This window comes from Echinops telfairi, unplaced genomic scaffold, assembly GCF_000313985.2.
Source record: "Echinops telfairi isolate 266 unplaced genomic scaffold, ASM31398v2 ScPeMD7_60;HRSCAF=208, whole genome shotgun sequence".
In the NCBI taxonomy this organism is placed as follows: Eukaryota; Metazoa; Chordata; class Mammalia; order Afrosoricida; family Tenrecidae; genus Echinops; species Echinops telfairi.
This window is the reverse complement of record NW_022103958.1, coordinates 3,522,471-3,547,193: the sequence shown is the minus strand read 5'-3', so window position 1 is coordinate 3,547,193 and position 24,723 is coordinate 3,522,471. Positions and strand designations below refer to the sequence as shown.

Genomic DNA, 24,723 nt, shown 5'->3' with positions numbered 1-24,723 from the left:
TTATTTTGTCATATCCTGACCTGTCTGACGTCTCCCTTCACCCACTTTTCTGTTGTCCGCCCCCTTGTAATTGGTTCCCTCTTTCCAACCTATATGCGGATCATTGTAATCGGTTCCCTCCCCCCATCTTCCCCCTCCCCTTATGACATTACTACTCCCATTGTTACTCCTGAGGGGTTGTCTGTCCTGGATTGCCTGTCAGGAGCGCTTCGGCAGCACATACACTAGAATGGGAACGATACAGAGAAGATTAGCATGGCCCCTGTGCAAGGATGACACGCAAATTCGTGAAGTGTTCCATATCTTTTAAAAAAAGAACTCTTATCTGTACCTGTGCACATGTTCTGGTCTGGCTTGGTTTGTAAGGTAGAATTGGGGTCATGATAGTTGGTGGGGGGGGGAGGAATCATTAAAGAACTAGAGGAAAGTTGTATGTTTTGTTGGTTCTGTGTTGCACCCTGCCTGGCTCGTCCCTTCCTTGTGACCCTTCTATGAGGGGAGGTATTAGAGTTTAATGGTCACTAATTTTGTCAAATGTACTGGTGCTTTAGCTACAATATTGTGGTAATTAATATTTATGAGCTTAAGCCAGTAAGTTATTTTAGAAAGAAGCCATCATAAAGGGAAAGGTTTTATTTTATTTTATTTATTTATTACGCAGTGTCATTACGGACATGTTTGCTTTAGTGAATACGTTGCCACAAGACGCTCACACTCTGGGTGAAAATTATTTTTTTACCTATGATCCTGTGTGAGACAACCATTTGACGGTGGTGGTGGAAGAGCCACAAAAAGTCACTCGAATAGAGGTGCTGACAGGCTCTGCTGAAGTTGGGCCACACCATCTCCAGCTGGGACCAATTGAGCTGGGCTATGACCCCATGGGGGAGCCCCGAGACTGCGTTCTTCGCTATGTTCTGCAAGAAGAAGATTCTGTGAAGAAGTTGAGCGGTTACGCCTCCTGGTGTTGGGCTCCGAGCAGTCCTAGATCATGATTCGGAAGATCAAAGTTTGGATGGCTTCTGGTTAGAAGACGTGGGTCGGGATTCTGGAAGGATCCAGTTTGGGAATGGAATCAGTCATGTTGACAAGAATTAAAACTAGAAATTGTTCAAGCACTGCTCATTCTTAGTAAGGTATGATGATGTTATAGGATTGATATAATTAATAAAGAAATATAATATATGATTCAAACTGGGATACCTTCAGGAGGGACGGGGACTGCTGGGATTGCACTGAAACGACAGATAAAAACAGAAGTGTCCTGGAAACGCTTAGCTGTACGGTCGGTCATCCTGGCTCCGGGTTGTTATTTTATTATTTTTTTCCTAGGATTCATTTTTTTTTAATTTAAATTTTCTAGATTTGTATGACTTTTAGGATTTCCCCCTTAACTTTACAACAAAACTTTTCCAATTTAACATTATTTAAAAAAAATCTTTTTATTGGAGGCTCGTACATCTCTTATCACAATCCATACGGTACATCCATCCATTGTGTCAAGCACATTTGTACATACATTTGTACATCATCATTTTCAAAACATTTTCTTTCTACTTTAGCACTTGGTATCAGTTCATTTCCCCCTCCCTCATGAACCCTTGTTAATTTATAATTTTTTTTTCATGTCTTACACCGACCATTGTCTCCCTTCATCCACTTTTCTGTTGTTAGTCCCCCTGGGAGAGGGTTATATGTCAATCATTGTGGTAGGTTCCCCCTGGGAAAAAATTTTTTGGAAAGCTTCCACCTAGTTAATAATATTGTAACTCAACATAGGTCTTATTTATACTTGTATAAATAATTATATGTAAGCAATATATTTCTCAAATTCTTTTAAGAATAAAATTGATAATAAACATGGATGATTCTTGTCTAGTAGAGGCGGTCCACGAGGTAGGATGTGTGTGACAATGACCTGACCCTGTGTGTGTGATACCACTGCCCAGTCCTGCATCATCCCCACAATCATTGCTACACCTGTGCCCATTGTTGCAGCCACTGTGTCATTCCATCTCAGTGAAGGCTTTCCTCTTTATTGCGGACTCTTCTTCACCAAGCACGATGTCCTTCTCCAAGGACTCGTCCCTTCTGGTAGATCACATGTCCAAAATATGTACGCTGCAGGAGCATGCTGGCTCCACTTCTTCCATCTGAGGTTTGCTCATTCTTCTGGCAGTCCCTGGTGCAGTATATTCGATGTTCTTTGCCAACACCTTAATTCAAAGGCACCACTTCTTCAGTCTTCTTTATTGCCAAGCTTTTGTAGTCAAATGAGGCAACTGAAAAAAACCAAAGCTTAAAAAAAAAAAAGACCAAAGCTTGGGTGGGGAGCACTGTAGTCCTCAATGTGACACCTTTGCTTTCAACACTTTTGAGATCTTACTTAGCATTTTTAGACTGTGATTCAGAATATCTGGACTGGAAAGGCAAACTCTCAGGCAGGGGGTTCCCCTCTAATCCCGAGCTGTGCTCTTCATATAAGTCGAGCTTCTCAGATTATTTGTCCAGTATAGGCACAGAGTAAGTATGGTGAAAGTATGCACATTTCCCCCCATTTTAAGCCACGCAGTATTCCCTTGTGCTGTTGGAATGACCGCCTCTTGATCTATGTACAGGTTTTACTTGGGCACAATTAAGTGTTCTGGAATTCCCATTCTTGGCAATGGTACTCATAATTTGTCACGATCCACACAAAAGCCTTTGCATAGTCAATAAAACTCAGCTAGCCATCTTTTTGGCATCCTCTGCTCTTAGACAAGAGCTATCTGACATCAGCAGTGATATCACTCATTCCACCTCCTCTTCTGAATCCATGTTGCATTTCTGGAAGTTCCCTGTTGATGCATTGCTGCAACCATTTTGATATTCAGCATAATTGTACACGTGTGTAACACTAAGGACATTTTGGATCATTTCTGCATGCTGTTGAATCACCTTTGGAGTGGGCACAAACATGGATCTGTTTCTGTTCTTCAAATGTATTGCCCTATAGACAAGTGATCATTTACAGTGTTGAGTTCATGTGTGCAGACCTGCTGCTTTGTATTCTGCCAATTTGGGAGCCTTGTGTTTGGGCAGTGCTCTCAATGCAGCGGGGACAGCCTTCCTTTAGAACCATTGATTCTTCAATCTAGGCTACTTCCTCCACTGGGTGAATGTTGATCAGTTCTTTGTGCAACAGCAGTGTGCACATTCAGCTTCTTTTGATGATTCACGAATCATCCGTTATTTCACCCATAGAATCCTATAGTATTGCACCTTGAGGTGGGAATTTCTCTTCTTCGGTTCTTTCAGCTTGTGAATGCTGAGCATACTTTCCATTTTGGTTGTTTCACACTTTACGTACTCCCTCTCCCCCCCCCCACACCTTTATTTACTTAATGGCAGGAGTGCTAGTTACAAAATCTCCTGTCCACCTGGGGATACTAAGAGTGAATGGGTGGAGTCTAGACTATCAGTCAGGACCAGCCTGCTGATGTCTCCTTGTGGGTGTGACCTTCTCATGAGAATTCTGGGAACTTCCTCTTTCTCCTTGGAGGCAGGCCACACTCTTTCTCCTTCACCTTACTGTGGACAAGCCACATGGAACCATGCTGATGACAGACAGAGCCCTGGAGCTGGAGGAGCCACGTGGAGACTTTCGCCAGGACTGAGATGCTTTCACTGCCACTGGATCCACAAGACTTTTCACCCACTGGCCTGTGATCTTCCTGCATTCAGCATCATTGCATGTACTGCGTGAGTCTGAAGAGGAATTTATAGACTAATATTGGAAATATGGGCTAATATCGGACTTACAGATTTAATCTGGACTGGGATGTTTTCTCAATATAATTGTGGCTAAGTGAGTCTGAAGAGGGACTTAAGGACTAGTATTGGATTTATGGACTAGGATGTTTGCTTCTTGATATAAAGTTCTCTCTCGTGTTTCAAGGCAGCGCTGACCCTCCAGAAAAAACATAATGAGCAAGGCTCATCCACCCGAGTTGAAAAAATTTATGGACAAGAAGTTATTATTGAAATTAAATGGTGGCAGGCATGTCCAAGGGATACTTTGGGGATTTGATCCCTTTATGAATCTTGTGATAGATGAATGTGTGGAGTTGGCAACAAGTGGACAACAGAACAATATTGGAATGGTGGTGATAAGAGGCAATAGTATCATCATGTTAGAAGCCTTGGAGCGAGTATGATAGCTATGTTCAACAGTCTATCTACATCAGTTGTTTCTACGCACCCTGCTTTACTACAGTGTAAAAATGAGGCTATGTACATTTTTCACGTTCAATTTTTTTTTTTGTTAAATAAACTTTTATAATAGTAAAAAAAAAGTTCTCTCTTTTTGGATATAAAGCTCTCTTACACATATATAAGCATCACTGGATTTATTAATCTAGTCAATCACATTATGGTACCTTGGGAGGGGGATACTAAAGAAATAAACCAGGAAGATGGAGAGCAGATGGCTGTTTGATCACTGCCTTGTGGTAGTTTTCCTTTGGCTAGCCAGAGGTGAGATGTGGCTACATCGTTTGCTTGATTGTTTCTAGCAAAGATATGGGGAATGAAGGTTTTGGTTCTTAGAAGTTGTTTTTGGCAATTCCTGTCTGAAATGGCAAAAATGCATGTGATAAATGAAAAATTTGAGCTCAGGGTGAAATTGCCCCTTGAACTCCTCTGAGACCATGCTGTTTGGTGAAATGGCTGACAGACGGCTTAGCCCTGGTTTGACGCAGCCAGAAGCAAAAGGTCATATTACATACAAATGGGATAGCTTAGAGAAGGATTGAATTCGACTGTTTTAAGAATGTGTTCAGATCTGGCTGTTCTAGGATTATGATTTCCCCCCCAACATATTGATATGTGTGATAAAAATGATATTTGGGAAGTATGAAAATAGTTTGTAAGCCCACTGCCTCCAGCAGACATTCAATTAGATCTTTAAATGCGTCTAAGACATGTCTGCAAAGAAGGCTCTGAAAATATAAACCCTACCCAGTGCCTTGAGTGCTCTGGGCATTTGCATTTGAAAGGACTTGCAATGACAGCTGTTGGCAGACTGAAGAAAAAGGAGCCATTTTGGCCCTTTGAATTTTGAACTGGAGGTTTGCTCCTGAACCTGCAAAAACCTGGAGCCATGAAGATATTCTCCTCTCTAGGACTGAATGTTAAAGGAAGCCTGTGGGCAGCCTGTACTAGAATTATGTTAATCTTTTCTACCCACTTGTTCAGTGGGAGAAAAACAGCAATAGAGAGACGGGTTAAGTCTGGCCCCTGGAACCCATGGACCTGGTTCACAGGGACTAGAGAAGATAAGAGCGAGTTGGCAGGTCTGAAGTTTAAAGAGTTGTGCGGTACCTGATCCTATGGCATGCCCTAGCCCAACGGGGAATAGGGGTTGTTGAAAATTTGTGATGAGGCCCATGGTCAAAAGGCAATGGGACCCTGGTGAGGCTAAGAGAGGTGGCCCACATTGAGGTGACCGGAACCCAACCAGATGGAGATAAAATTCTTGGGTCTGAATTAGTGGATATACTACTGCTGACTTTATGGGCAACCTGTCCTGATTTGACTTTGCTTATGGATGCAGACTCACAGGTTCGAACTGGAATGAAGCTTCTTCACATCAAAGAACATGCTTGTCTCCTCAGAGCACTGGGCTGATTGATACAGGTAGTAAATTGGATACCCAAAATGGGGTGGGGGTGGGGACACAGGAAGTGGGTGGCTAACAAACTCTCATGGGTGGGGGAATATGTTGATAGGATTATAAGATGGTGGAAGTGTTCACAAAACTGCAGTTAAAGTATAGACTATTTTTGTTTCATTCACTTATACAGTATTGTTTAAACGAGGGTGTCACATTTTGAGTTGTATGCATCTTAGCTTAATTCTACGGCACAAAAGTGATTTTATTGTCCTTGTTTTAAAAAATTATATATGGCTAAAGAATTGTATACAGGTGTCAAGTTGACAAGCAGTAGTCTATGGTAGTTACATTTCCTTTCAACTTGAAGCTATAAAATGTAGGGGTAGAGTCTAGCCTGTCAATCAAGTCACAGCCTGATGGTACTTCTCTGTGGGTATGGCCTTCTCATAAGGTGGGTCTTGGGCACCTCCCCCGTCTGCCTTCACCTTCCTGTTGGTGAGCCACACTGAGACCTTCCAGAGGCCTGGATCCACAAGACTTTCCATCCACCGGTCTGTGATCTTCCTGCATTTTGCATCATTGCATGTGCTGCATGAGTCTGAAGAGGAATTATGGACTAGTGTTGGACTAATGGACCTGATCTGGACTGGGATGTTTGCCTGATGTATAATTACTTGACATAAAGCTCCCTCTTACGCGTTTATGCGTGTCACTGGATTTGTTTCTCTAGCCAACCCACAAGCCTAATGGGTAACAACTACAACACTAGGACTCCCTGGAGATGTCATTAGGAGGGATCAATTGCTTGGGAAGGATATCAATTTTTGTTTTGTGAAGCAGAGGGGCTCTTGATGGCATGGGACACTCTTGGTGAGGTAGACTAGCATAGTAATGAACTGGGAAATTTAAACAACCTAGTGATTAAGAGGGTGACGCAGGACTGGACACTGTTTTATTCTAAAAGGAAGGAAACCCTTAAAAAATGTTTGGAATTGGTGGTGGTGGGGGAGGGGGGGAAGGCAACAATGATGCTCTTAGGGATTATTAAAATATCAGTCCAGCCGCAAAGGTGAGGGGAGTGGAAGCAGGCAAGTACCATCTACGCTTGACTGGCAATCCAGGTGAGGGAAGTAGATGAAATCACACAGGAGACCTGAGCTGGCTCTAAGTATGGGTGCCAGGGCCGATCCAAGATCGCAGCAGCAGGAAAAGCTGGTGTCTTGTGACCTGCCACCATGGAAACCACTGCTTGGATCAGCAACGTCAATGGATAAGCTTCTAGAACAGGGTCAGTCTTTCGCTACTTCTTGCCCCGTAGCCATGGCTACCCCACGGTAACTTTCAGATTGTGGGTCGGGAGCAGGAGCCACAGGAAGGGTAATCTTTTGTGAAGCTTTTATGTGTGAAGGTCGTGGTGTGAGTGAAATTTCTTACTGTGGGTGAAAGCTACAGTTCTGGACGGCTGGGAGGGCAAGGGCTCTAGTCACCACAGGCCCACAACTCAAGTGAAGATGAGTCACAGGCCTAAATTCCTACAGCAAGGGTACCACAGGGAAGGAAACTCACACGACTTGTTTTATGCCAAAGACATAACAACAATCAGTATGCACACTATTTTCTTAAGATGAATTTTAATACACAGAAAAAAAATGCAAGATGACTTTATTAGTTTCAATGTTACCCCAAAATTTGTGGGCATGAATTCTTCTAACTCTGACCAGGAGAGTTTATATTTCGGTCCAATACACATGAGACAGTTTGATCAAGTCCAGCTTGACGTCACAAATTATAGAAATGAACAGAACTTATATAGAAAATCTGTTGTTTTTATAGATAATGGATTCCCCATTTTTTTTCTTAGCTAAGAGTTCATTCAGCTTGGGTTTCAAGAACCAGATGTGAGATTACACACCCCTTTTAAACAGATGGTCGCCCTTTCCAGCTTCACCTTAATCTTTATTGAAGATCATACAAAACTCCACAATAAATAATGAAGAGAGTACGCAAAAATCATTAGCCTCTGTTCGCAATAAAGAAAATACATATCAGTTCTGGACCAAAATCGTCCCATTGAAATACAAAAAGTGACCGGGAAGAATGACAGGATTTGCGGTGACGGCTTCTGGAGGGGAGAGCTGCCACACACCAGCCACTGCCAGCTCTCCTGGACGGTAAAGGCGGGCTGTGATTTGCCGATAACGACTATCTTCGGTACTTTAAAAAAATAGAAACTCTAAAAAAGCTTGTGAGTCACATACAAAAGCAGCTGTTGGAGACCAAGGCTGAAGACCAGACACCGTGGGAGGGTTTGTGAGCAGCACCCGCAGGCCCAGGGCTCCGCCTCTGGCAGCCCTTGACTTTGAGCAGGGCAGAAAGCAGACCTGGCTGGCTGTCCCACCTGCCATTTACGGTTAGGAAACTCAGCTGCAGGGACGGGGCTCCTGCAAGAGAAGTCTCAAGTCCTCAGAGGCACCGAGCGGTTACAAAAGTTAGCTAACCATCGAGGTCACAAGTTCCGGCGATATAGCAGGTCTCGAGTTGCCTTGTCAACCTTCTGCTGGTAGTCCTCCAGCTTGTCGAGTACTTTCTGAGATAACTGTGCAAGAGAGAGAGGAGGGACAGCATCACCAAACAGCTCCAGGAGAGGAACGGACAGGTGGCATTCACCTCTTTGAGTATCTGCTGTGGAAGCTGCTTCGCCTCACTGAGTCCCCAGTAAGTGAAGCTGGAGGGAGCCCTGGTGGCCCAGTGGTGAAGTGCTGTGTTGCTCACTGAAATGTGGGTGGTCACTGGGGTAGAAAGACGCAGCTGTCGGTTTCCGCAAAGGTTTACAGCCTGGGGAACCCTCCGGGGGCAGTGCTTCTCTGTCCTGCAGGCTCACCTGATGGCTCGGGGTCAGTAGTTTGCTCTGTAACTAGACAGCTAAAACTAGGCTTCTGTTGTAGTACCATAATCCTGCTTCCCTGCACCAGTATTTTTAATAAAGCATTATCACTAGTGCTTCCTCCACAACCATCCAGGCTGCAGCAGATTTAACTAGCCTTTAGTAGCCCAGTGAAAACACCGGGTTAGCAGTTTAAGTGTTTTAATTATTTAACGTCTGACTTAACCTCACTTGAGTAGACCCATTCCGCAGAACTAATTTTTACAGCTGTCTTGCTTCTGCCTATCAGTTTGGAAGACAAACACAGACAAGTATTGAGAGTCACTGACTAGTTTAGAAACATCTTCTCTAAGTGTGACGAGAAGGCTCAGGAAACACGCCACCCAGGTCTACCTGAGAAATAAGTAAGCCACCACACTATAATGAGGTACTTTGAACAGCTACTCTATGTGTGCCCAGGGCAATGTGGCTGTATCTGCCGGGTCCCAGTAGGATAACCTATTATAATAATAATAATAACAACAACCTATTATACCGCGTCTCCAGGAGCTGCGTACCCCGTTGTGCCCGTCTTACTCAATGATGGCCTAAGGAATGGACTGCAGCCCTTGTCTGGGCTGCCCACATGGGTCCTCATTAGCTGTGCTGAATAAATGAAGTTGTTTTAATTCTTTGCTCTATTTACAAAGGGTCTGGGGCAGCCTGCTTGGGGGCATCAATGGCTTTTGCCCTTCCCTGAGTTCCTGAGAGCTGAAGAGCAGGCAGTACGGTGTAGCTGCGGGGGGAGGGCCCAAGGCCCACGAGGAGGGTTACTCACTGCGATGTTGTGGTTGTTGGCACTATTCTCCCCCAGGGTATGGAGAAGCTGATCGATGGCGGAGTACGGGAGCCAGACCATCGGGGCTGTCGCAGACAGGGGAAACTAAAAGGAAAAATAAGTATTTCTTCTTTGGGAAAAACTCTTACAAACGTACCATTTCTGTATACTATGCAGTGCTGAAGGGGCTCTGCTGGTGGAGTGGGTCTGCGCTGGGCTGCTAACCTCAAAGTTCAAAGCCACCAGATGCTTTCTCCTCCTGAGAAGTTACAGGCTCAGCCCTAGCCCGGGCAGCCCTACCATGTCCTGGAGCCACTAGGAGTGGGCATTGTCTCGAGGGCAGTGAGTTTGGTTTTGGTTTTATGCCGTGTTAAAAATGACGACGAAACCATGGCACAGACCGACCTGGAGAACACTATCGGGGTGAAATTTGTCAATCACAAAAGGACAAATATCACATTAGAGGACTGTTTAACTTTCAGATCACCAGCACTGAAATCTGTTAATGATACACAGATGCAACAAAACTCCTTCAGATTGCTGGAAGAACGATACCGTTGCTAGTGTTTCGGAAGTGTCTCTGAGTTGAATTTGCGGGTCAGTCAGAACATAGGCATATGGCTCCTGCTGAGGCTGACTTTAGGGCAGGGACAGGCTCATAGCCTTTCTGATGGTTTAAACGCTGCACGTGCACTGTGATGAAGACTTGGCTAAGTCAGCACTGGGTCAACAGCTTCAGAGCGGGCAAATTTACATAATCATGAAGCAGCTTTATAATCCAAACTGACAGCAGCCAGCTGCCTGGCTCTGAATGTAGGTGCACCCCACAGTCCTCCAGCAATCCAACCTCAGGGAACAGGCTCCCCAAAGGACGCCCAGGCCTCTTCCACACTTGCCCCTCCAGGGCTTTCATTTGTACAATTTCCATTTCGGTTCCCGTGATGAACCACCCAAATCGAAAACATCCGTGATAGAACTGGTACGAAACATTCCAGCCCTGCTTGAAGGGCAAGGAGTTGTCTATAAATTAGACACTCACAACCTGGGGACGACCCTCACCTTACTTGATGTGTTAAGACATAGGCAAAAAACAATACTGATGTGATCTCCAAGATATGGCCCCTACCCTCCAGGGTTGGACGTGAACTCCTCACTCCTGTAAAATCAAAAGGGCAGCGCTGCTCCCAGGACAAAGGTCAGAGGAGGCAGGGAAACAGGAATCACAGGAGGAAGCGGGACAAATAAGGGTGCACTGAGGGGACTGCACTGGAAGAGCTGAAATCAGCACGCCTATGAATTGCTGCATGTGAAACTAGGACCCGCTCTGAAAGCCGTCATCTACTTCACAAAGCAAAGTTAAGAGAAACCAAAGACATTCTCATGATCGACCTCACCAGAAAGAGAGAGAGAAATGTCTGTATTGCCTACCTCAATTCCAAAGTACTGATGTCCCTTTCCCAAAACAGCATCCACATATTCTGAAACCAAATCCACAGCTTCTTCTAAAAGATCATAGTTCAAGTACAGCCGAAGCAACTCAGCAGCATCAACCTTCTGCAAAAAAGCAGGTGCGTGAGAACATCTGCCAATTCAGACCCTGCCGTTTACATTCCTCAGTCTAAGTACTGCGCTCCTTGCCTTTCTCCTCTGTCTCTTGGACCAAGAAGGGCTGGATCCCAAGAGTCCAGGAACCTTTGGAAGCCTCACCTGTCAAGAGGCTTTCTTTGCCAATTTTGTGATCAAATTTTAACTCCTCTCTACTCCAGTTTCCAAGTGTAAAAGTCAGCAAACACCCCCAGCCATGCTGAGTACCAAAGATACCATGTGTCCTCACCAATTCTCAGAAATTTATGGGTGGTGATCACAAAAGAAGTTTAAAAGAGCGGAGAGCAAATGTTTTGAGAATGATGATGGCAACAAATGTACAAATGTGCTTGACACAATGGATGTATGTATGGATTGTGATAAGAGTTATAGGAGCCCCCAATAAAATCATTAAAAAAAGAGAGAGCAAAAAAAGTTTAAAAGAATCATCAATATTGAATATTCAAAGTATTAATTCACTTGGGGTAAGTGAAAAGTGAATAAAGTCTCAGTTCAGAAGGGCTCTATTAGTTATCCTGTGTTAACTGTGTTTCCATATCCTACCTAATATGATCACAATCTTAACTTTCATCACCCTCTATACTTTCTAACTATAAAATAGTTAAAACAAGAGGCAAAACCCCCCACCTTTCCTGGTTTTGAGGTATGGATGTTGTTGTACTGCTGCTGGGCGACCTGGACTGGTCCCCTCTCACAGACCAACACTACCTGATCCTGCCTGGGTGAACTCTCCTTATGCCAGAGGTTCTCAACCTGTGGGTCACAACCCCTTTGGGGGTGGTGGGGTGTCAAACGACCCTTTCACAGGGGTCGCCCGATTCATAATAGCAGCAAAATGAGTTATGAAGTAACAACGGAAGTAATTTTATGGTTGGGGGTCATCACAACACAAGGAACTGTATGAAGGGGTCGTAACATGAGGAAGGCTGAGAACCACTGCGCTATTCTATCCATGCTTACCACTGTCACAACACGTGCGTTTCTTTTCTAAACAGGTGCCATTGACTTGGTTCTGACTCGCAGTACCCTACGCATAACGGAATGAGCTAGTGCTTGGTCCCGCGCCACATAGGGGTTATATTGGTGCCCACTGCAGCACCCATTGTGTCCATCTATCTCATTGAGGGCGTCTTCTCTTTTGCTGGAGCTCTACCTGACCAAGCACAACATGCTCTTGAGAGTTCTTAATCACTCTTGTGTACCAGAATCAACTGCGCAGCTTTAAAATACACTTTCCCCCCAAGTTTGAGTTCAGTAGGTCAGGGGCAGGTGGGCTTCAACAGCTGCAACATAAAGCTCTGATGGGGCTCAGATACCGCAGCCCTGAAATTTAAGTGTGTTATCAAAGTTAAATGAAGGATCTTATTAAAGTGTAGACCCCTCTCAGGTCGTATGACCCTAATGTCTGGGCTAGGTCAGGAATCAATATTTTGAACAATCCCACCACTCTGATCATTTTGATACAGGGGGTCCAAGAACCAGATTTTGACAAAACTGATTAGTATTTTAACTACTCTACCCATTTTTGTGAAATTTCCCGTTACTGTATACAATCAAGTATAAGCCAACCTGAGTATCAGCCAAGGCACTTAATTTTACCATTAAAAATGTGCTGAAAAACTCACCTTATACCCTAGTATATACGGTATCCAGACACACATGCAGCAGAGGCATAATCACAGTGAACATACAAGCAGGCATTAACTTAATCACTAACCCGTGGAACTTTAACTCTGTACTTAATACTAGCTTTGGCATAGGAACCCTGGTGTAGTGAGTGACATGCTGGATTGCTAACTTCAAGGTCAACAGGTTGAAACCACCAGCACATCTGTGGAGAAAGATGGTGCTCTCAACTACAGTCAAGACTGACCCTCTCAGAAACTCAAAGAGACAGCTCCAGTCTGTCCTCAAGGGGCTACAGGAGTTAAAAATCAACTCCACGGCAGCGCGTGAGGCACGGCATTTGAGTTCAATTGTTTCCTGTGTTTTTAGTTAAGATTAAGAAGCTGCCCAAAACATACAAATCAGTATGCTTCCATAAATTATCACTCAATTTTTCCTCTTTAATCATGTCATGAAATTATTCGGGATGACAACGACTACCACTTACCTTGTAGCTGTTTATGAGCCAGTTAGGCAGAGGCACTCCATGGGACAAGAGCTTGTTGATTACACAGTGGTGATACAAATTATTCTGGACTTGGTACCTGTCCAGGTAAGTTGATAATAGCCTCCATGCTTCGTCGGTAGCACTGGAAGAGGCATAAGGATTCATAGGTTTCAGATGCTTAACAGAAATTTGTCGTACCAGTTAACACATGAATTTACAAAGGGAAAGTTTCAGAAGCTCACAAGTAGATGGATAATAGGAACACAAGTCAAAAAAGTATTGCTACTCCGGTTAAAGTTCATACTCATATGAATTTACTCCAAATGTAAACATGTCTCTGTGGTGAGTGGATGGCAAGAGATAAGTTCTCTCAGTAACACACTTGTGCTAGTTTCATTAAGGTGCCTTAAAAAGAAAAAGTGAAGGGACTTGGGGAGGTCAGCTCCGAAGGTTATAACAGCTGTATCTGGGGATTCCAATGGGGGTGGGTAATCTCGACTGAAAAGACTTTCTCAAAGGACACTGGACTGTTAAAAGAAAACTGATAATAGTACCAGCAGGAAAAAGGCCAGGAAAGTGGACCCTGGACCCCTTACCTACAAATGCAAAGACAACTAACAAGCCCAAATTCATGAAGATGCTGGTGAAAGGAGACAATAATAACGAAAAGAAAAAAGTATCCAACTTATGTCAGAACCAGCTTCCAATCGAGCCAGTGGCATGGAATCCTATTACGAATTGGGGACTTCCTATAGTATTATAAACGAGATGGTTTGGAATTTCTCAAATGTCTCTACCACCAACCACTTATAACAACAATCCTGAAGAGGCGCAGGCCCAGCCAGTGCTTCGCTCTGCTGTACACTGAGGCCGCTGAGTCGGACTCAACAACAATCAGGTTTTAGTAAGCGGTTCTCAAGTGCCAGTCGAAATTGTTAGAAGACGCCTGAATTCTAAAACCCCACAACTCCAATGTCCTCAGCTCTATCACACAAAGCGCTGCTTGCAATCGCAAACAGGAAAGGTTACTGAGAGTGAGCGATGTCCGAGAAGGATTCCGAACAAAGTAAAGGACATCCGGCAGACACTGCCTGAGCTACACGAGGAGTATCCTGGAGAGGGTTCCCGAGAATGGAGGTTAGTGGGTGACCAGCGATCAGAGGACACTGTGACGGCAGCCAGTGGACGGAACGGCGGGAAAGGACCAACACGTTTGCTTGATGACGCACTAGCGAAAAAGTCTCGGAGGAGGGGGGATGTGGGAAAGGAGACTGAGAGACATTCCATAGGCAAAGTCGTCCTGGCTTAGACCATAAATTACATGGCGCCTCACTAATTTCAAACCCCCCCAGCTTGCCCTCAAACTTAGCAAAGCGAGAAAAAAAGTTGTGGGTGGGTGGGTAAGGGGGAGGGGGAGATCTTTGTATGACAGTACAATCAAGGAAAGAGGGCTGTAGCCCTGAGCCGGGAAAGTCCAGTTGAGGCTGGATGAAGACCAGGACTGTACCTAGACTCCTTGGTCGTGATGACGGACGAGAGCTGATTGGCTGCCAGCCAGGCCCAGGCTTCTGCTTGTGCTGCTTCGCCTCCAAACTGCAGTTTGATGCATCTGCAAGGAAAACGGTCCCCCCACACAACGGATGGCTGAAAGATACCAAGCCATTCTGCTAGCTGTTGTCAGCTGACAGCTTCAGCTCTGGTCTCTGTGGAATTTACTACGGGACGTCATATTCTCACAGCACACAACTGGAGGACCGCGGAGTCTGCGGCCAGTGCTAGCAGACAATTTACTTCTGAGAGAAAATAACTGGAGATTTCTGGAAATTTTAAGATATTTCTAATTCACAGACTACTTGAGTAATAGCTACGTACAAGGTAACTCAAATAAGAACTATTTTAAATAATGATTAGAGGGCTGACAGGTTTCCTAAGGGGTGGAAGCGGGGCTCCACCCTTTGTGGCCCAACAGACTGGGATCCTTTGATTTCTCATGAAAGCTATAAACCTAGGCTTAAAAAAATATGTAAAGTCACCTGAATTTTCATCACAATCAGGCATTTGAAAAGGAATTTGAAGCCTTTGCATGGACTAAACAGAAAACTTCTTTAAACCTCAAACAGCTTGTAACTACTGCTTCACACTAAGTATCATGTCTTCTTCTAAAGACTTTACAATGAGCCTTACACAAGGGTGTTCAAGAGCAAGTGAACAAAGTGAAAAACAAAACTATAGTCTTATGTGTACCTGAAAGCAAGCCCCTCAAAGACTGGCGATAAGGGAAGCTTGAAAGTCTGACAGAGGGATATGGCAGTGTCAAAGAGACCGGCCTGCACCAAGAGGGCAACCATCTCCTCCGCCGACGAGCTGCCTGTGGAGATGGAAAAGGCTCTGCAGTGCCACCGTGGAAAGACAGCATTGATACGGACACGACAAGATCTGAGGAAAAGGCAGGCTTTACCAACCCCGCGCTCCCCCACCCCCACCCACCCCCGTAGTATGTGTGCTGCTGTACTTACTGACAGGGCTGAATTCTTACCGGCAACTGCAACTGCTGATGAGTCATGCTGAGCCAAAGTGAGTCGAATGCGAGCCAAGGAACACTCTCTCTCCAGATCTGCCAGCTCTAGGATTTCAATTCGTCTATTTGCTAGGAGTCAAAGGAAAACACCTTTAATCCCCCAAGTTCAAAGGATGTGACGAGTAGATACATTCCCCTTGCCCACTTCCAGGAGACTAGACATTCAGTAGCATCCCCTTTTAATTCCAAAGGAAAGCAGCAGCACATGGCTGACCAAATGCTGAGGTGAAGCGAGGCCCAGCCTCACATGTTCGGCTCCCAGACCTCGGCCGGTGAGTCCAAGGCCCAGCAGCATCCTAGCAAGAGCTGCACCGAGGAGGCACTCACAAGGTGTTTCTGGGAAATGTTACTGACTTCTTCCCACTGGAAAGCATTGTTAGCTTTCATTAAGGAAGGCATTTGCCCATGATGAGAGGTAAAATTAGAACCCAGTCATGCCCCCTGGAGAGGCTTATACTTTTTATGGAAAGATAGCATGGCTCTCTAATAACAAATAAATAAATGAATAAAAGTAAATGTCAAAAGAACCTGATAAACGTCTGGCCCTAAACATGTACAAATGTGTTTGATACAGTTGATGTGTGGATTGTTATAAGAGCTGTAAGAGCCCCCAATAAAGTGATTAAAAAAGCCTGACACTAAGTTGATTTAATACAACCACCAACACAAACAAACACACACTCGTTTTCAGTGAGTTTCATTTCTGCAATGGCCACACAGTCTTCGAAGAACAAGCAGGTGGGGACTGAGTCTGCGCTCTCCCTTACAAAAAGAAATACCCCCCCCCATAAAATGACTATAAAAAACCAAAAAAGAACACTATCTGAACCCAAAGATAACATGACGCTGACATGTGTAACCTCACATATACATTATTCAATTATAAAGAAATCATATTTATGGGGAAAAAGGAAAAAGAAAGAAAACGATGAACAACAAAAAAGCAGGGGCCTTCTCCCCAGTGCCTTGTGAAGGACGAGGGCTGTCTGTGCCCGACTCACTTGGGGTAGCTGTGCATTCTCCATCGTGGTTCCTCTTCGGGGACGCGCCCGGGCGGTCATACTGACAAGACAAGGGAATGAATTGTGAAAAGTAGAATTATCGTTAAAAAAAACCCCACTGTATTTTAACACACAGAGTTTGGGGTTGAGGTGCAGCAAGCACATTGTGCGCCACTCCACAGCCCACACACACTCCGGCTCAGGACACCGAAGGCCATCCCCACCATGGGGGACATCCTTACCAGTGACTTGGCACCTTCATACTCGAAATTCTCTCACTATAAATTTACATACACATTTTTATTTCAAGGAGCACAGCTCTTCTTACAAAGTATTTTAACTAACGGACAAAGAAATGGGCGCATGTGACCAGTGGGCTCACTTAGCTATGAAAAGTTAAGAGTCCAAGGTACACCTTTGATCTCCATGGAGTTATTTTATTCACCCATCCCTCGGGGGGGAAAAGGTTTAGAAAATGCAGAAACCACACAATAGAATGTAGGTGGACAAATACGACCCCATCAACCTAACATAAAAAGCTCAGAGGCCACACCCCTAAAGACTGTGTACAAGTCAAACGGATTCCCGTGTACCAGCTCCTGGGTGCTGGAAATGGTGAGCACCCAGCTGTAACCAGTAGGCTGCAGACTCAAGTACCTCCTAGTAAAGGCCGCTTGATCTTCTTCCAACAAACTCAGCCACTAGAAAACCTTACAGAGCACAGTTCAACTGTTACACACATGACACTGCTGCAGGCTGGGACTGATGTGATGATGGCAACAGAAATGGTTCCAACGAGTTTACATAAAACATCTCAATTAATCCTACGATGCAGATGTTATCCTCCTCACGTCTGCTCTCTGTCAAGAGGATAATTGGACTGCAAAAGATGAGTTATCTTCCCAAAGCCAATCAGGCCTACTTCCAAGACCACCTGGCAACACAGGGAAGCTTCCCTGTAGCAATTCTGAATCTGGAAACTAACAGGGAAACGATGTGTCACCATTATCTCAAAATCCATTAAGCTCACCAACATGCCAGAGGTGATTTAAAATGAAATGGAGTCCAAATGAGGTCAGAGTTGAAAAGAGTCAATCCAATCAATTAAATGACCCCCAAACCCTAGGACGGAGTTTTCGTACCACTGCACCAGCTGCTGGCTGCACTATCCACGCATACTCGGGCCGAATGAGTCGTAAACAGTTAATAGCAGCCAGGTAACAACTGCCTTGCTTCTCCAGTCCCCGGAGAGTCCGAACCTCTCTGCCGAGACGCATCCCATATTCAAACATCACCGTGCCAGCTAGGAGGAAAGAATACATCAGATTAGGCATTAGGGTTTAAAAGTGTGATTCGTTAGCCACACCGAGACTGGATGTTATACTTAACTGCATGAAAATATAAAACTGAGTTCAGTTAACATAAAACCCACCCACCAGACGTACGATTCCTTGATTCTACCTTCCCATGCTCAGTGCAAAAACCCAGCGAGGGTGAAGAAGTCCCACTGTCACCCATGCAGAAACAAAGCCTGTGTGGACACTCTACTGGCCGCCTCTTCACAAGCTGTCACTGCTGACTGACTCAGGGACACCGGGCACAGAGGGTCACCGCTCCACGGGGTGTCCTTGACTGGCATCCCCCTAGAAGCAGATCCCCAGGCTTTTTATCTGTGGTGCCACCGGGCAGGTTCAAACCGCCAATCTCTATGTCTTTATGTTAATAACAACTGAGCACAAAACACTTCTTGTGCCACTCGGACTGACTTAAGAAAAAGTCCTCTACCACTGCCCAGCCAGGAGAAACGACTTCTTGGCACACGCTGCAATGTGGGAGACATTATGCTGAGTGCTGTCAGTTCATCACAAGAAGACAAATCTTGTATGACTCCACTGAGACAAAAAAGAAACGGGGACATATAGAGCTCAAAGGTCACTAGTGGTCACCTAGGGCAGGACAGAGGGTGAGGGGAGTTTAATGGTGATGGAAAAACGGCAACAATCCATTATTATAAAGTTGCTGCTTTTAGGTGCTGTCGAGTCTGTTCTGACTCATAGCGACTCGACGCAAATCAGAAGGAACACTGCTGTCCTCAGCCCTCCTCACAATTGTCCTGTTTGAGCCCAATTATTAGAATAGTCATCACTAAGTTGTGAGACTGGGAAAAGCCAGATTGGACACCTTCTATAAAATATGTACAACAACTACACGAGAACAGCTGTTGAGGCAGCTTATGAACCACCCAAAACCTCCAAGGGTTTGGCTCCCTCTTACGGAAGGGTCAAGTTAATTAGCCGCAGATTGTGTTTAGTGCTCCTCCTTCACTGGATTTTAAAGGCCAGTAAGCGGCTCATGGAGGAGCAATTGGTCTCTATTCACCTGGAAGAGCAAAGGAAGGAAAAGTCAGACATGGGAGGAGGATACGGAGCTTGTAGCTAATTGACTCCTGAAAAACTCTTTCGAGTGTCAGGAGACTGGAAAAAGGAACGTTACTGAATGTTTTGATCCGAGGTCTTATAGAAGGGAAAATGAAGAACAGACTTTAAACTCCCCTGCACCCCTGGTTGTCTGGCTCCACGGAGGCTCTATGAGCCCTTGGAACATCTGCCCTGCAGTCATCTTTAAACCTGACACCAGAGACAGCCCCTTACGCTTTCTGAACAATAGCGGAGCTTTATGCTCGGTTACGAACATGTCTACAGGATCAAAGTGAAAACACCACTGGAAAGATTAGACCGGGGCTTCTGGGAGCAATGCGTTTATGTCGACAGAGGAGGAACAACTCAGCAAGAGAGCACGGGGAAGCTGCACAATTCACCGAATGGAATCGGCGTCACTGAACTGTGCCGGCAGAAACGGTAGAACGGGTGCATGTCTTGCTGTGTGCACTCCCAACAAGAGAACACAGCCTCTTATTTTCAGAAGATTTTAGCTGCACACATCGAGAAAGATCTCTGAAACACATGATGTTTGGGGGCTACATAGGATTCCTAAAACTAGCATTAATTTTATTTTTCAACGAAAAAAACATTGTTTTTTATTCTAACGAATATTTTCTGAGTGTTTGCAATCAGACAGAACAGCCTTGCTCCTGAAAGACCAGAATGTTCATCTACCTAAAACTGGTCCCAATCAGGATGCTGCAGTGGAGTTTGTGATTCTGAACGCAAACTAGAGCTCTTTAATAGTATAAGGTGGGGGTGGGTTGGGGATACGTTTAAAAAATTTAGTCGAAAAATTGAATGAAAAGAAATGGATTTTTTCCCACAAGTGTTTAGAAGCCCCCTCACTCATACTTTTCTTCCTGTGTGATTTAAGAAAATAATATGCTAACCTGTTTTGTCTTTAGGAATATTAACTACGTGACTACAAGTTATCACCATCAATTCTTTCTAATGGAAATTAGCAAGAAACGAATGAAAAATTTATCCGACTAAAGTGGTACAAAATTCTAGCTGTCCAAGGCTCAAGTAGAAAATGTTTTGGGAATGATGACAACCTATGTACAAATATGCTTTATACAACTGATGTATGGAATGTTATAAGAGCCCCCAATAAAGTGATTAAAAAAAATCTAGCTGTCCCCTGGGGAACTACAAGGTATTTTGTACAATATGGCTTGGTAACAGACATGACATGCCACCCTTTTGGTGTTAGCTGTCTTGATCAAGACAGGTGAGAGCCCTGGTGATAAGGTGGGCTACATATTGGGCTGCTGACTGCAAGGTCAGCAGTTCAACACTCCCCAGTCGCTCCATGGCAATTTCTGCTCCACAAAGACTTACAGTCTCGGAAACAGGATTCCTGTGAGAATTCACCCAATGGCAGTGAACCTCTTTTTTTTGAAAAAGGTATGTCGTCATTTTACAAATCCAAACCAAGGTTTATTCAACTACAGTGACCGAATTGCACTTTAAAAAAAGGATCAATGAGATTAAACACAATGCCAAGCCAAAAGAAGTGTCCCAGAGATGAGAGAAGCCCCAGAGACAGGACCACTGAACGCAACCACCCGCCTGTGATCGCAGGCCAGGAGCTGGGGCGGGGTTGAGGCAGTACTGCAGGAATGTGTTATTAAAGACAGCGCGAGAACAAACCAACATTGTGACAATTGGCAACATTTGAATATTAACAGCACATTAGGTAACATTTAAATGCAATCTACTGATTTCCTCATTTTGATAATTACTTGGATGCTACATAGGAGACTCTCCTTAGGTGATGTGCTAAGGGGTAAAGGGGCTTTAGAATAAGGTGACCAGATTTTAACATTGTTAAAGCGGGACACCATTGATAAAACTCATATCCTGGCGAAATAGCCACGTGGCAGCCGAAAACTGTATACCCTAGCTTGTCGTGCAGTCTTTCCAAAACTCGGGACTTTTTAAAAACATCGCGGGACACCTGGTCACTTTACTTTAGAAGTTTATGCAAAGATCCCATTTTTCAGGGCTTAAGTGGAGAGCAAATGTTTTGAGAATGAGGGCAATGAATGTACAAATGTGCTTGACACAAATGATGTATGTATGGATTGTGATAAGAGTTGTCTGAGCCCCTAATAAAATGATTTAAAAAAAAAAGGATCCCATTTTTCCATCAATGGTATGAAGCCCCTTTCTAACTGACTCCTGAAGTCATGACGCGACAACCTCCTCCCGGGAAGATCAGCGTAGATGGACGGGAGGGAGGGCGGGGAGGAGGAGGAAGGCAAGGAGAGGAGGGAGCGAAACAATGGTGAGTTCAGGTGACGGACATATGGGTGTGTGCGCGATACACCTCCACTTGTCATTACGGGATCATATGAAAAGTTGTAAAGTAACACTGATTCCTCTTTAAGAATTTTACGTGGAACTGAAGGCCTGTGCCAAGTCAGCCACAGCTCACAAACGCTAACTTTTCCTACAGCGAGGCGGCACAAGCACCCGAAGGGGCTGCGTATGTTCATGGAAAATGGAATGAAAAGAAAATGGAATTTCCCCAAAGCTTTTCGCAGCCCCCTTGTATTTAAGTAGTCAGAATTTTTCTCCAAGAATTGAAATAAAGGGAGGTGGCCAATGGCAACATAGCATAGTAACACTCAGCCAACCACAGGCATTCTGAGCAGCACCTCTCGTGAACGAGCTAACGTTCCTCTGACAGTCGGATGGCCTCTGCTGTGTGCGGTTTCTGAACCACAGCGACCCCGTGTGCCTGGCTCTGCTGGATCGAGAACTCAACAGAGGCAGATGGCCAGGTGGCTGACCTGCAGAGGCCCTGGCTGCCTCGGAACTGCCAACCTTTCGGCAAACAGCAAAGTGCTTAATCATTTGCACCACCAAGGCGCTGGTGGAAAACGCCCCTAGGATCGGGAGGAAGCTCCAAAATGGCCAAGCTCATCAGGTTTGTACACTTCATGCCCCCAAATGCGAGCGAGAATACTTTGTCCAGTGGTTAAGAAAAATGGAAAACGTACATATGTCAAACACAAGAGTGATGTTTGGGGTTTTTTTTTTGTAAACTATGATTAAATCAATGAGGTTGCCCCAACAACCGTGGTGTCAGTAGCTCACCCTTTCTGTAGTTGTGGCGATAAATGTGAAAGGCATACAGAAGCTCATAGTAGTTATGAGTCATGAGATCCACAGCCCTCGCTCGTGACTCAATTATGCCGACAACCTGGGGGGGAGCAATCAGATGGCAGAGTGAGTCGCAATCTTGGCAACCAGCAGCTTTTTCCAGTCACCGGCAGGTGAAGAGAAGTACCTCATTATGCAGATTCACATAGGGAAACTCCACGAGGTCCTGGAGCTGTGAGCGTTCACAGAGCACCACCACCAGCTGCCGCAAGCAATCTAACTGCCTAGGAGAGAAAGGAGCACGATGGCAGTGAACCGTCCTCTCGGTTTAAACAAGGCTGGTACATCACCTTCTTTTAAAGCGGTGGGAGGTTACCTGCTGGAATCAGGAATTTGTGTTAAGGCCTCGTAGGCTTGGCTGTTGTGACCTAAATCCAAATGATGCTTGAAAATGCATGTTCTTAAAGTAGCCTAAAGATCAATTTGGAAAAAGCACAAAGAAATCAAAACACCACAGCTGTGACAGAGCTCCAGAACACGAGTACCACCACCTCCTCCACCATCACCATGACCATCACCACCACCACCATCACCATGGCCGTCACCATCACCACCACCACCATCACGACCTCCTCCACCACCACCACGACCATCACCACCACCTCCACCATGTGAGGGAGTTCTCACCTGACTTTTCCAGTCGTCGCCTGCTTCTGTTACGGCTGCGGTGGCCAACTGAATGACCAGCTCCGGCAGACCAACGACATCCAATAGACGCAACACCTGAGCAGAAAGAGGAGAACATGCTACAGCAAATGAGTACAGGTGCACGCCTCCAAGAAACAGATTTAAGTTTAAACGCATTACAAAGATAACTAGCCAAGATAAAGATTAAATAAATCAAAGGCTGATAACAAGCAGGAATACTTGATGCATATTTTTAGATATACTTTATTTCTTTTCCCAAATATTACCACTGAACTAATTTCTCTAGGAGACAGGCACAGTTTGCTCGCTAAGTTGCAACAAAGGCAGGTGAAGTGAAGAGATAATATGACCACCTCTTCAACAAAACTTGGATTGGATTTAATAATTGGTTAATAAATGAATGATATAGGGATTAAGTAAAGGGCTTTTAATTGCCTTTGTTCCTTCATCAGGAGTTAGAAAATAATGAAATAGCTCACAAAGATGTCAGGGTGTGGATGAGAAACTGAAGGTCCAAAACACACTGCAACACGAGGGGCTGTGAAAGGTTTACGGAAAATCCCATGATCTTTTCAACTCCCCGTGCATGTTTACTTTGTATATACTCAATCAGCCGTATCCTTATCATGGGCCCACATAAAAAACATGTTATACTTCAAAATAATGCAAACTTTGTGATAACTTAGAATCCAGAACTAAAAGGATTTTTGTATTATTCATAAAGGAAGTTAAAAACAATGATTTATCTGCCCCATCCTTATTGATGACTTTAGTATATTAGTGCACCGTGGGAGAGAGGCCCTGAGGGGCTTTGAAATGTTCATAGAAACATTCCACCATCTTTTACGTGGGCGCTCCAAAAAGTTCTCAGAAAAATAGAAAGATAAGGTTCGTGGAATGGTTCCACGAGCCTTTCGAAAGCCCTGGTATCCACTGGTAACCAGCAGCTGGAGGAAGAGTGACAAAATTATCATCATCAGCCCCAGATCTCCACGTGACTCCTTCCAGTTGCTACTGACAAACAAATCTTGACTTCCAAAAATATAGATTTGTTTGCTTTTCAAGCACATGGAAACAATTCTTTTGCTTAGTCCTGTTTATAAGCTTGATCTACCTCTAGTTACTACTTGTAGTAATTCTCCATTTCATTGCTGTGCAGGAAGAGCCCAACACTGGTACCTTATCGTAATACTGCATCCTGGGGGTGGACACCACCTCCCCCTCGTCTGAGCGGATCAAGCGATCCAAGAAATCCTCTTTGCCCACTTCAGATGCTGCCTGGCAGAAACACTCCAGAGCCTGGGGAGGGAGAGGAGAAAACAAAGTGACTTACAATGGAGTCCTCCAACTCCGGGTGCGGTAAATGGTAACTCTGGGACTCATGTGCCAAGGCGGTCAAACCCTCAACCAGCGGCTCTCAACGTCGGGGTTGAATGACCCTTCCACAGGGGTCGCCTGGCTCATAACAGCAGCAAGATTATAGTGATGAAGTAGCAATGAAAACAATTTTATGATTGGGGGTGTCACCACAACATGAGGAACTGTATTAAAAGAGTCGCGGCATTAGGAAGGTTGAGAACCACTGCTCTAAACAAAACTGTTTAAGACAGCCTACTGCACTCGCAATTTTCTGTCCTGTGTCCATTTTATCTGTTGATATGTACTGTTTTTCTTTAACTTATCACCTTACCTGACAAGTTCTATTAACTGAAAAAATAAACTATAATATGTCCCTCAAATGGGTATGAATTATTGAATGGAAAACTGATCTGCTCTGTAAACCATCACCCAGTTCACAACAAAACGCTT

General features: G+C 44.7%; 2 protein-coding genes and 1 non-coding gene across 3 annotated transcripts in view; 2 read left to right on the top strand and 1 right to left on the bottom strand.

Annotated features, from left to right (window-relative positions):
* The first annotated feature begins 204 nt into the window (after positions 1-204).
* LOC115869931 lies at positions 205-307 on the top strand. The gene has a single exon (XR_004046446.1). It is a non-coding gene; the product is annotated as a U6 spliceosomal RNA (small nuclear RNA).
* Positions 308-3,965: 3,658 nt separating this feature from the next.
* Positions 3,966-4,235, top strand: LOC115869862 (small nuclear ribonucleoprotein G-like). Its single transcript, XM_045290843.1, has one exon. It carries the CDS (start codon positions 3,966-3,968, stop codon positions 4,194-4,196), a length of 231 nt encoding a protein of 76 aa, XP_045146778.1. The 3' UTR covers positions 4,197-4,235.
* Positions 4,236-7,298: 3,063 nt separating this feature from the next.
* NUP160 (nucleoporin 160) overlaps positions 7,299-24,723 on the bottom strand; it is a gene marked incomplete at its 5' end in the record, with an annotated part of 46,399 nt that continues 28,974 nt past the window's right edge. The window contains 14 exons of the mRNA XM_045291116.1: positions 7,299-8,249; positions 9,355-9,459; positions 10,783-10,908; positions 13,073-13,214; positions 14,580-14,681; positions 15,317-15,440; positions 15,609-15,719; positions 16,652-16,712; positions 17,794-17,954; positions 22,201-22,306; positions 22,394-22,490; positions 22,583-22,677; positions 22,894-22,989; positions 24,094-24,242. Of these exons, the coding sequence (XP_045147051.1) occupies positions 8,160-8,249; positions 9,355-9,459; positions 10,783-10,908; positions 13,073-13,214; positions 14,580-14,681; positions 15,317-15,440; positions 15,609-15,719; positions 16,652-16,712; positions 17,794-17,954; positions 22,201-22,306; positions 22,394-22,490; positions 22,583-22,677; positions 22,894-22,989; positions 24,094-24,242 (1,565 nt within the window). The remainder of the gene's footprint in view (positions 8,250-9,354; positions 9,460-10,782; positions 10,909-13,072; positions 13,215-14,579; positions 14,682-15,316; positions 15,441-15,608; positions 15,720-16,651; positions 16,713-17,793; positions 17,955-22,200; positions 22,307-22,393; positions 22,491-22,582; positions 22,678-22,893; positions 22,990-24,093; positions 24,243-24,723) is intronic.